At 43.8% G+C, this 12,335-nt stretch overlaps 1 protein-coding gene across 1 annotated transcript; it reads right to left on the bottom strand.

Moving 5' to 3' along the window:
* Positions 1-9,226: 9,226 nt before the first annotated feature.
* Positions 9,227-10,658, bottom strand: LOC149267272 (uncharacterized). Its single transcript, XM_089410643.1, has 2 exons — positions 9,792-10,658; positions 9,227-9,283 (listed from the first exon to the last, which is right to left on the bottom strand). The coding sequence occupies exons 1-2, from the start codon at positions 10,656-10,658 to the stop codon at positions 9,227-9,229; spliced, it is 924 nt and encodes a 307-aa protein (XP_089266769.1).
* Positions 10,659-12,335: the final 1,677 nt, after the last annotated feature.

Below are 12,335 nucleotides of genomic sequence, written 5' to 3'. Positions count from 1 at the left end.
CAAAATGGCTGCATCCTTTTTATTTTCCATTTCCATTTGGGAAGAGCTACTAACAATATGGCGGAGTTAATGGCACTTGAGCAATGCTTAAAATTCCTGAAGTAGGATAATCTCCATAATATAATAATCGAAGCTGATTCTGAGTTAATCATTAACTCGGTCAAGAGAATCTACTATGACATGGAGCCAAAAAAAGTATCAAAACACTGGAGGCTACTTTAGGTCTTTCAAAGGATTTAGTTTCACCTCCTGTGCTTACATACATGAGTTTTACTCATGTGCGAAGGATGGCAAATAAATTGGTAGACATTCAGGCCAATCAAGGGGTGCTCTACACCAAAACCAGGGTCAAGCTGAGTTGGCAAGAGATGCCTCAAAATCGATTAAGGGAGCATTGGCTCGATCGGGCGGATGAGGACAGAATAATGTTCCGAAACAGAGCCACAGAGACGGGGTCTAGTTGATTTGGTTTCATTATGAATTGTTATTCCAGAAGTGAGGTCATATATGGGATGCAGGTCTCTCTCTGCCTCCTCAACCCAGGTAAGCGCAAACCCAGAAGTCTCAGGTGGAAGTTTCTCAGTAGACGAGGCTTCTCGGATGGATTTTCATATTCATTTGATTCATGTGCATGAGGAGATGGGATGGTGCGAGTGGCCGGAGTCTAGACTTTCTCGGCAAACTCATAATCCTTGCATCACTTTCTATGGTGGCAATACGGCTCTCGGTATGGTTTCTGGTTTTTCGCATGCCCTTCAAGCTGGAAGCGGTATTTCGGAGTTGGGAGCGATTCCACTCACCAAGCAACACGTGGCCAAGGGAGGGGAGATAATACCGCTCTCATCAAATTCTTGGTGCTTTTGGCTCATGCGATATGATCCTCAGCTGTAAGATCAAATGAGGTGAATCCACGTTAAAGAACAAGCGTGCATGTTGGTGGGTCCAGGTTGGTTACCGCGCGGTAATTCTCTGTGCTTTTAGGTCATGCAATATTATTCTCCATCGTTGGATACAGCGAGGAGAATTGACGGTCAAAGAAAAGTACGCAAGTCTGGGTGAGGTGTTATCCTCCGAGCTTGTTTCGCTTCAAGGTGGGAATCGGTGGATTTTAGGTGGAATACATGCTCGAGGGTTATCTCCCCATTCAGACCCGAAATCCTTATAGAATGGTCCCTATTTCCTCATCGGGTCCGATTCTACGTTTAAAGTGTTTGCTTGTTATCGCCCCGATTAGCCTTGTCTGTTAGATATCTGAGGGTGGATCGTATGGTCTCGGCTTTTGTTTGTATTTCGCAGGTATTGTAGTGTTGTTTGTGGGCCCTTAGCTCGGTTTTTAAGCCTTTAGCTCAGTGCCCTAGGCTTTAAGTGAATAGTCATTCCTATGGCCCACAATTCCTTTGGAATGGTTGTAATTTATGTAATTTGTTTTTCCGACTGAATTAAATAGAAAGTACGACTCTTGCTTGAGCCAAAAAAAATATTTTATTATAAAATCCTAAATTACATCTTCAAATTCTTTTAAAAATAAAACAATATTTTTAAAATATTTAATGCAACCAAATATTTGTATTGGTGTAACCATCTATCTTAAAATGGAACTCATGTATTTTATTTTATTATTATTTATTTTATTTTATATTTTAAGAATAAGAGGTGCAAATATGACCGTTTATGAATGTTTGAAAATGCTAGTGCTCAATTTCATTTCGACTTTGACATTTTCCTTATATGATTTGAATTTACGCTTGAGCTACGCCCAAAAGGACCGCTACAATCTCTTCCCTCGATGAACAAAATTAATTCTAATAATTTTATAATATATAAAATCATAATAATTCAAATCTAAATAAAAAACCATTTATTTTTTTAATTTCATTATATTAATTTTATTGTTTGTGATGATGATGATGATGATGATGATGGTTAACGTCTGCTGAGACCAAATAATGGTCTATCGGACCTAAAGAAACAAGTTATCTATTTTGATTTAAGATTTTATTCCTATGCTCAAAAAGCTTGGAGAGAAGCCTCCCGAGGTCACTATAATTTTGACATTGTAAAAGGCTAGGAAGGTGAGTATTGTAACAAAGATTGTGAAACTGAGATCTAATGTGGTTATACACGGGGCACTCTAAGAGGAAGTGGTTTTCATCCTCGGTGTTCCTATTCTCACATATATTGCAGATCCTTTCCGTCCATGGCGTTTTAGGAACTGCTCAACGACCTGTTTCACTATGGAGCTCATGAGAATTCGTTCTAATCTTTGCTATATTAATTTTCTTCTTTGAGCTAGTTAAAATAGAGGGATACTTTTCATCTTCTAGGGTGGGGTTGATGACCTTCTTATAATAACTTAATTTTCTTTTAGCCGCTAAGTCTTTCTCACACCACATTTTTTCTTTGAACTTAGAAGTAACAATATCTTTAATCTTATTTATGTTTTGCAATGCATCATTTTCGTTGATCTCCCAATAGTTTAACCAGGCCCTTGTGTCTTTATGCCACCCTCGATTGAGCCTTAGGTGGTTTTGGCTAGAATTTAAAGCTAGCTTAGGAAGTCTATGATCGTCTATGTTACTGATTTTGTGCTTGTACAACAGAAACCTAAGCATAGCTAGGCTCTCAATAGGGGAAAGACCTGCTTCTATAAGGAGAATAGGATAGGGTGTATTACTTTTAATTTTCAGGTTATAAGTTATAAAACGCTTCTAGATTTGCTCAATATTTCTCCATGATTCTCTAGAGATGCTACAACCCCAAACCTCACAGCCATATAAGATAACAGGAGTGACTAAAGTTTCAAAGAGGAACTTCTTTTTATCCCACATTACAAGGTTTGCTATTTTACAATTATTTTCAAGACCAAAGTAAGCTTTCCACCCCCCATTAATCCTTTTCTCAATGCTATGGTTCCAGTTGAGCTTGTGATGAATATCAATTCCTAGGTACTTGTAAGAATATACTTCCTCCAAGTTATAATTGTCATACATAAAATTAGCGTAAGTGTCCTTCTTGGATTTGATAATCATAACTTTTTTTTTGTTAGTGTTAACAGTCATACCCATGGTAGAGCAGAAATCCTTAAGAAGCCGGAGTTGCTTATTAAGATCAGATGGGCACCTTGCCAAAAGAACAATATCGTCAGCATAAAGAACAAGGATGACGACTATCCTAGCTAAGATCGTGCCATCACATCCTGCTTCCCCTAAATAGCCTTCGAGCTTATCGATGTAAATGCCAAATAGGGTAGGGGAGAGGGGGCAACCTTGTTTAACTCCGATGTTACACTTAATATCTTTCGACCACCCTCCATTGCTCTTTAGCTTGGCAATTACATTCTCGTATAACCTTATAGCGGCAGCTCTCAACTCGAGCGGAACCTTTAGCTCTTCTAATCTATTCCAAAGGTTGTATCTAGGAACTGTATCGAAAGTCTTTCTAATGTCCACAAAGCAACAAAATAATTAGGATTTATCATTATGACATTCCTCCACAATGATCCTAAGCGTAACAAGGTGGTCTGCTGTTGAGTGATGCCTTCTGAAACCTGCTTGGCCTTTAGCCCGCTTACCTTCACTTTCAAGCCATATGCTTAACTTCTTTTCCAAAATATACCATATAACTTGGCTAAGAGAGGGCTGATCATAATTGTTCGATAATTAGAGGGGTTATTTGTATCCCCACTTTTAAAAATAGGGATAATGAGGCTCTCATTCCAAGGCTTAGGGAACCCTTGCTTGACTGCTTGATTGAAAAGCTTGTGGATGTGGGGGATGAGGACAGGACCTCCAATTTTTAAGATTTCCGCTTGGTAACCTTCAATGTCCTTAGCTTTCCCATTAGCGAGGCGATTAACCCCAAACTTAATGTCTTCTAAAGAGAAAACTTCTTTCGTTGTGAGAAGGGTTTCCAAACTATCCATGACATTTGGAGATTCATAAAGCTTTTTAAGATAGGAATTCCAATCGTGAAGAGAAATTTTATTATTATCCTTAGTCTTCCTAGTTAGAATCTGCCTCCAAAATTTCTTAGGAGCTACCTTAGGGAGGTGTAAGAGATTCTCCTGTCTTTGATGAATATACTGCCTCTTTTTCCTTTTAGTTAGGGCTTTGCATATTTTTATCTTGTCCATTTTAAGAGATTCATCAAGAGCTTCCTTAATTGCTCTCCTTGCACTTTTACAATCTTTGTCATACCATGGATTGGTTTTGCTATTTCTTTTATTATTTGAAACTTCAATTGAGAACTTGTTAATAGAATATGAGAGGGTTGTAGTAAAATTATGATAGAGGTCTTCTATGTTGTCTATATTAGATAAAGGAAGCAAATTAGTTTTTAATTCATTTAGAAAGAGATCATTTCTATTTCTATCAAATATTAAGTTCTTTTGGCTATAAGTATTATTTTCTATGGGAACTCTATGCATGACAAAATTGAGAGTTATAAGTAAAGGCCTATGATCAGAGTCAGGTTAGTGGTCATTTAAGATGTCAAAATTTATTATTTTGTTGTATAATATGATATATTAACCTTCAAATTCTAATTTATCATAATATTTCAAGTATTTAGAATTTTAATTTATTAATTAGATTAATTATTTGAATGAAGGAGAATGATTTAAAAAATTATCGTGTTGAAATATATTATATATTTAATTAAAATATACATGTTTTGATAAGCATAATAATGTTTTTTGGATTAATGATATCATTAGAATTGATTTGGTCCACGTTTTGATCCAATTAACGTGGTTCATTTTCAAGACAAAAATGAAAAAATGAAAAAAATCCATAGATCATACATCCAGAAATAGTAATTAAAAATTGACCGTTATAAAATTAGTTAATCAGTTATTAAATTAATTAAAAAGATTTAATTATAAATTAATTGTTTTTTTTTTTTTTTGTCGTTAAAAGACTATCTAAATTTTTCTATTATATTTACAAAAACACATTACAGACAGTGAGACAGGCATTCCAGGGCCAGCAGTTGCACCCTGGATAGTTTAACTCTGAGACAAGAAGCTCCCTCGCAGGGGCAGCACCGACTGAACTTCCAAAATTACCAACCAAACTACCATCCAAACTAACAGAGTTCCTCCAAAATCTATTTGCTTCTGGAGGCCCAGAAGAAGTGAGAGTCAGCAAGCTAAGGGGCCTCATTACTCTGAACAGAATCAAGACTGCCCACGCAGGGGCTATCGACATTGACTAACTGAACCCAACAGTAAAGAAAATTAAAACTAGACACGACATACATAAGCCAAACAGACAGACGCAGAAATTGCCAACCGGACAGACGCAGAAATTGCCAACCATCAAGCACAGTAGAATCCGGAACCGACATACCCGTAGGAGCTTTAGTCCTTGTTTCTGGTGGAGAGAGGAGGAACTGTGTGGATCTGGGGCTCAGTGTCCTGATCCTCGCAGAGGCTTGGGTCTTCCACCACATAGCACCATCCCCTTCCCTCCGGGACGCCTGCCCACATCGCTTTCCACTTGTCCTCATCCACGCCCGGAGGTGCTGGCCCCAAGTCGGGTGAGGTGCCTTGCACCGTCTCCTTCCCCAAATCGTCTGGCTCATTCGGTGGCAACTCCTCCATGCTTTCCTTGCCAGCGCTTTCCTTGCCCGAACTTCCTGGTGGCTTCTCCATCGCTTTCGTGCCCGAACCTTCTGGAGGTTTCTCCACCGTGCCCTCAGGAGTTCCAGCACCGAATTCTTCAGGGATTTTTGTGAATAGAACAGAAATGTGGGCATTGACTCCTGTAGTGTCCATTGAGCCTCCCAGAGTGAACACCACAGAGCCAAACGCTGGCAGCAATGGCCCTCCCTCGCTCGAGCTACCGACCTCCAGAAATTGTCCACATGGGAGTTGTGTGGCTCTTGCCCTCCTATGACAGTAGCAGCAGCAGCAATGGTGGTGTTCGTCTGCTGCAGGGGTTCGAGAGGAGGACCCTCTCCCTGGTCCTCGTCTGCTAGGCTGTCGCTCCCGTAATTTGGCCATGTCTGCTTCGTTGCCACCCGCGTATGCCCACACCAATGCAATTTCTGAGCACCCTCCTCCTGCATGCGAATTGACCCGTCTTGCTTCCAATTGAACCAGAAATCCTTCGAATTGCCTCCCCTGCTTCCGGCCACAACCAGAGTTGCAGCGGCAGACCAGAGCTTGTACTGCAGCGGGAGTCCTAGCATCCCCCGACTCACAATTCCTCTGCTCCCGCATCCGTCTGCCCTTAACTCGCCAATGCACCCACATCCTTTGCTGATATCGAGTTCTAATCCTCCTCTGCCCCAGAGCATTAACTGCATTCTGCAACAGTGCATTAACTGCATTGAATTCCCATCGCATGTCTGCTGAACCATTATACTGTGACGGTCGAACCAGGTTCATTAAGTTCACCACGGGGCGGCACATGCTGGGCATGTGGCACGTCCTTCCTAAGCACGTCATCACCCGCATCCGGGGATTCAGCATCCTTGTGGAGTATGCTTTCACAATCCTGTTTCTGTTGGTTGCTTAGGATGTTGTCCAGTTTGCCTTCTAGGAAGGGCTGGTCACAGTCTACTCCAATGTTTGCCATGAGATCAGCGATCTTGTTACCCTCTCTTTTGGTGTGATGGAAGGAGAGGGCATTATGATTGCGCAGTTCATAAGCAATATTGCTTAGCCTGGCCTCTAATCTCCAACTGTCGGCTACCTTCCTGGCTTGAGAGCCATTCTGAATGCGAGTAGCCATGTTTATAAGGATTTGAGAATCACCCTCTACCATCAGCGGTTGAAGATTGAGGCGTTTTGCTACCAGGATCCCCTGCCACATCCCTTCCAACTCCGCCGAATTGTTGGTATCCCATCCTATGTTGCCGAAGTAGACCTGTATGGGTGAGCCTCTGTGATCCCTTATGATGCCCCCAAATCCTGCTGGCCCAGGGTTGCCTTTCGAGGCCCCATCGAAATTAAGTTTGTATGTGTTGATGGGTGGGGCAGTCCAACCATGAACCTCCTTGCCTCTGCGGGTCACCGTTTGATGCATGTTGGACTCTTGTAACATCCGCAACATCCAGTTGTCTAGGATGTTTTTCTCGTTGTCTGTTGTGGGGAGATCCTCTTTGGTCCATGTTTTCAACAGCATGGTTTCTTGAAGATTGCTGTGTATGCTGTTCCAGATGCTCTCAGTAGTCCTGCATAGATTTTTGAATATGCGCCTATTCCTTTCCTTCCATATGTTCCATAGTAGAATGCCCGGGATAAGATTCCACAAGTGGTTGAGAATATCACACTTGTAAGGTCTCTTCGGCCATTGACGGATGGTGTCTATGATGCCGTCAGCTTCTCTGCATCTCCTTTGGCATTTGAATTCTACCTTTTCCCATAAATGAGTGGCGATTGAACAGGTTTGCAGAAGATGCTGCAATGTTTCCTCATTTTGAGAGCAATTATGGCATATAGACGGTCCATGAAAATTACGTTTCCTTAGCTTGTCCCATGTGAGAATCTTCTTGTGCCCAACCAACCAGAGGAAGTGTGATATTTTAGGCCAGGCTTTGAAGCTCCATATCCTTTCCCATAGAGGGTCCGGATTGTTGGGGAAGTTGCCTAACAGTTTGTATGCTTCTGAGGTGGAGTAGGTACCCTTAGTTTGGTAGCCCCATCTGAGGATGTCCTCATTGTTTTCATGTCTGATTCTTCTTTTATTTAACTCGCTCTCCAATGCTGTTATCTCTTGGGGGCTAGTGCTGTTGATGATGCGATTGCCTGATTGCCATTTCCTAAATCCGTTCTCCACTTCCTGTGTCCAGAATTGATGCACCGTGACTTGCTGCTGTTCCTGGCTGCTAGGAATGATCATTGCAGGGAGAACATTTGAGAGTTTGGGCATCTGGTTCCAGGCATCATTCCAGAACCTAGCATTGTGGCCATTCCGTATTTCCCAAAAGCTGTGTTTCTGAACGAGCTGATGATGCTGTTTAGCTGCATTCCATATAATTGACCCATTGGTAGTGGGTGTGAACCTAATGAGCTCTGCTTGGGGCATGTTGTTGGTGTATTTTGCAGTCCATATTTTGGCCCATAACTTCTCTGGACTGGTTACCCACTGCCACCATATTTTAGCTGTCATGATGGTGTTGCTGTACTCAGGGTCTCGAAGTCCAATTCCTCCTTTGTTTTTGGGCTTACAAACAGTGTCCCATTTAACCAATGCCCATTTGCGGTTGGTGGCAGAACTTCCCCACAGAAAGTCTCGCTGCAAATTTCTCAATCTCTTGAGGACCCACTTCGGTGCAGCCAGGATGGAGAAAAGGTAGAGAGGCATGGCTTGCAGGACGGACTTGAGAAGCACCACCCGGCTGGCTAGATTTAGGGAGCGATTGGTCCATAGATTGAGCTTGGACTCAAGCTTCTCCAGGAGGGCTCGCCATGCCGGCTGCTTTATGGCCGAGGCTGTGAGGGGGGCTCCCAGATACGTGGAGGGGAGAGAAGCGGATTGGAAGCCCAGGATACGGGAAACAGCGAGTTTGACAGACGGAGGGGTATGGAAGAAAAAAATTTGAGATTTGGAGCTGTTGACATGAGTGCCGGAGGCTTTTGAGAAGTCGTTGAGCAGGGATTTCAACTTAGAGGCTTCCTGAGCTGAAGGATAGCCATAGAGCATGGTGTCGTCGACAAATTGCTGATGAGAGGAGGCTGAAGTGTTGTGGATAGAAATCCCTTTAAGCTGGTTAGAGTGAAGGGCTTGCTTGATGTGCCTGCCTAGACCTTCCGCCATTATCACAAAAAGGAAAGGGGATAGGGGGTCCCCTTGTCTAATACCTCTGGAGGGCTTGAAGGGACGGGAGGGTAAGCCATTGACGAGGATGGAGAAGTGAGAGGATGAAATGAGGCTCAAGATCCATCTTACCCAGGAGTCACAAAATCCAAAAGCTTTCAGCATATGTTGGATGTAAGTCCAGCTGAGCTTGTCGAAGGCCTTGGAGAGGTCGATTTTAAGAAGCATACCAGCTTGATTGGATATCTTGAGCAAATGTATGATTTCATGGGTGAGGATAATACCATCCATGATCTGTCTGCCTTCAACATATCCTGACTGCTCCGGAGATATGAGCATGGGTAGCAGAGGTTTGAGCCTGTTCGCTATTACTTTGGATATGACCTTGTAGAGGACATTACAGAGGGCTATGGGTCTGAATTTATCAGGGGTGATGGAGTTTTCCTCTTTGGGGATTAGAGCTATAAAGGTAGAGTTAAGGGAGGGGAGCAGCCAGCGAAGGGCTCTGGATTCTTCAACTATTTGCCAGACCTCCATTTTAATTAGGTCCCAGAAAGCATGAAAAAAAGTAGTTGTAAAGCCATCAGGGCCAGGGGCTTTACCTTCTTTGAGCTGCGCCATTGCTTCATCTACCTCATGAATGAGAATTGGGCGCATCAGCAGCTCGTTGTGCTCCTCTGTGACTAGCCTGGGGATGTTGCTTGTAATTTTCTCAATCGCACTCTTCCTGTCCACCATTTGCTCCTGGTGTACTAGCTTGAAGTGATTGATGAGGATTTCCTCTATCTTCTCATGTTCTTCTTCCTTGGTCCCATCTGGGCTTTGGATGAAAGGTATTTTGTTGTGCATTCTTCTTTGCACTGTGGTGTTGTGAAAGAACTTAGTGTTGCGTTCCCCTTCTTTTAGCCACCTGATTCTTGATTTTTGTCTCCAGTAAATTTCTTCTTGTTTTCTTCGTTCTTCGAGCTGGTTGTAGATGTGCTTCTCTTTGTTCAAGGTTGCCTCCGTGTGCCCTGTGTTGATTACTGTTTGATGAAGATCCTTGAGCTCCTGATTAAGTTCCTGTTGAGCTTCGAAAATGTTCCCAAAGGTCTCCCGGTTCCATCGTTTGAGGTGGCCTTTCAAGAATCGCAATTTCTGCTGTAGCTGGTACATCCTTGTGCCTTCTGGTGGGATAAAGGAGGTCCATATGGTTCTGACGAAGTCCTTGAATGCTGGATGCGTTAACCAAAAACCTTCAAAGCGGAATGGTTTTTTGGTTCTGTCCCCTGGTCGCTGCCAATGCAGAGCTATTGGCCAGTGATCTGAGCCAGAGTGTGCCAAAATCTCCGCAGTGAAGTCACCGCCTAGATGGATCGCATTGTCCGAAATCAAAAAGCGATCAAGTTTGGATGCGATCTGGTGCTTACCTCCTCTGTGATTACTCCAAGTGAAGGTTCCATTGCAGAAAGGCATATCGATGAGAGAGGCATTGTGGATGAAATCCTTGAAATGTTCTGCTTCAGGTTCTAATCTGGATCTTCCTCCTGTTTTGTCCTCGATTTTGGTAATCATATTGAAGTCACCTGCAACTATCCAAAGCGGATGCTGCCTGTTAGTGTTTAGCGCTTCAATGGTATCAAGAAGCACTTTTTTGCTTCCACCTTCCTGAGGAAAGTAGACATTGGACAAGTTTCCATGAACCTTGGTGCCTAGAATGTGAAAGGCAGCTTGAATGAGGTGATGGGAGGCGTGGAAGTCAGTAAGCGATATTGCCTGAGTGTTCCAGGCGATTGCTAGCCCTCCCGAAGCCCCCGTTGCATCCACGGCTACTGAGCGGCAACCTGGCCAGGCCTTTGAAAGTATTCGACCTAGCGTTTGACTGTTGCATTTGGTTTCTTGGAAGAAACACATTTGCGGTTTTTCCAACTTGATCATGTTTTTTAACATCCTGGATTTTGCGGGGCTGTTAAGCCCTCTTAGATTCCAAGAGATCAGCTTCATGGATAACTGGTGTGGGTGGGGCTAAAGTACTTCGTGAGCTTCGCATATCTCCCTGAGTCCACCAGGAGTTTGCCCACCTCCATTGTTCTCTGAAGATCTGTCTTTCTCCCTCTTTTTTTGGAATCCTTTGGACGCTGATTACTGTCCCAATCGCTACCAGGTTGAATGCCTAGTTGCTGTTGGTGGAAGGCTCTGGATATTACCTCTTCCAGCTTTTCTAGATCCGTCTCTGAGATGGAGTCATACGCCTCTTTCCTGCAAGCTAGCTCCAATCCAATGATGTCCAAACCGTGGAGATCTATACTTTCAGGTTCTACTTCCATGATTTGAGCTTGACTTGTGTCTTCTTGAGTTCCTTCTGAGATCGTTACGGGAGCCGATGTCTCGTTCTTCTCCTTTGCCGTGGGGGTTTTCTCTGGATCTTTCTGGTGCCTGCTAAGGATGGTCAGGATTTGTGTGGGGGTTTTTGACATGGGAGGGGGACTGGAATGGGGGGGTGGGAGGAGGAGGATGGGTGGGTAGGGATGTTGTTGTCAGGTAAGACTTGATCTTCAGGGAGATCGCTGAGAGATTCAAAGCTGTTCTTGGAACCAGGGTTGTTGGATTTGGGATGCTGGGGTTTAGAGGCGTTCAGGGGCTTTTTCTGCGTACGCTTTCTGTAGGAGACTTGGGTGAAGCCATCATGTGATGGGGGATCAGAGGATTCCAGCGGGCTAGCTTTTGCAATGAGAGGACAGTCCCGATACAAGTGCCCTATTGCATGGCATCTTCGACATCTGAACGACACATGTTCATAGTCTAGGGCTTGAGTCCATTCCTCGTCGCGATGGGCTAGGGTTATTGAGTCAGGAAGAGCTTCATTAAGATGGATAAAGACGCAGATCCTTGCGTAGGATATATACTTACGGGTTTTCGTATCCTCCGATGCTCTGATATATTGTCCCACGCCATTACCTATGCGCTTCAGGCTTTCCTCTTCCTAGTATTCATCGGGGAGCGAGTATAATCTTATCCAGACCGGAGCCCATGTGAGATCCTCCTTGTCAGGATTGAATCTGGGTTTCCAGTTTGTGATGTAGAGGCCTGCTGAGTTGAAAAAATACGGACCCCCTCCGAGGATCCTGAATTTATCTTCTAGGCAGTAAAAAATGGCAGTGAAGAAGCCCTTCGGCCCTAGCTGGAGAGAGACATCTCCCTTGGGCTTCCATTTTGCCGCTATCCATCCATTTAGAGCTCGTTCGGTTGGCCAAAACCCTATGAATTTGCCAATGATTGCGTGGTTTGTCATGAACTCGCTCCTACTGTCGATCTTGTCTCCAGGCAATTCTATGCTCGGTCTAATCTTGGCTACCGGTCGGCAGGTGGAGGAAGTGACCGGCGGTTCAGTCGTTTGGGTTTCCTGTGCTTCTGGTTTGTCATTGTCGCCTTCCTGTTGTTTTTTCCCCTTGCTCAGAATGTTCGGATCCACCGATCCAAAAGTGACCTCAGGTCCTTGTCTGTGTTGTGAGGGGGAGGGCTTTGACGCCCCCCGGGGGTTGAGCCATTGTTGATCACTGTTCCCCTGCAGCTCTGTCACCCTGCTACAGC

This window comes from Pinus tabuliformis, chromosome 6 (genome assembly GCF_031772625.1).
Source record: "Pinus tabuliformis cultivar Carrire ecotype Pingquan chromosome 6, CPIR1, whole genome shotgun sequence".
NCBI lineage: Eukaryota > Viridiplantae > Streptophyta > Pinopsida > Pinales > Pinaceae > Pinus > Pinus tabuliformis.
Note: the sequence above shows the minus strand (reverse complement) of the source record. Positions and strands in the feature narration are given on the sequence as shown.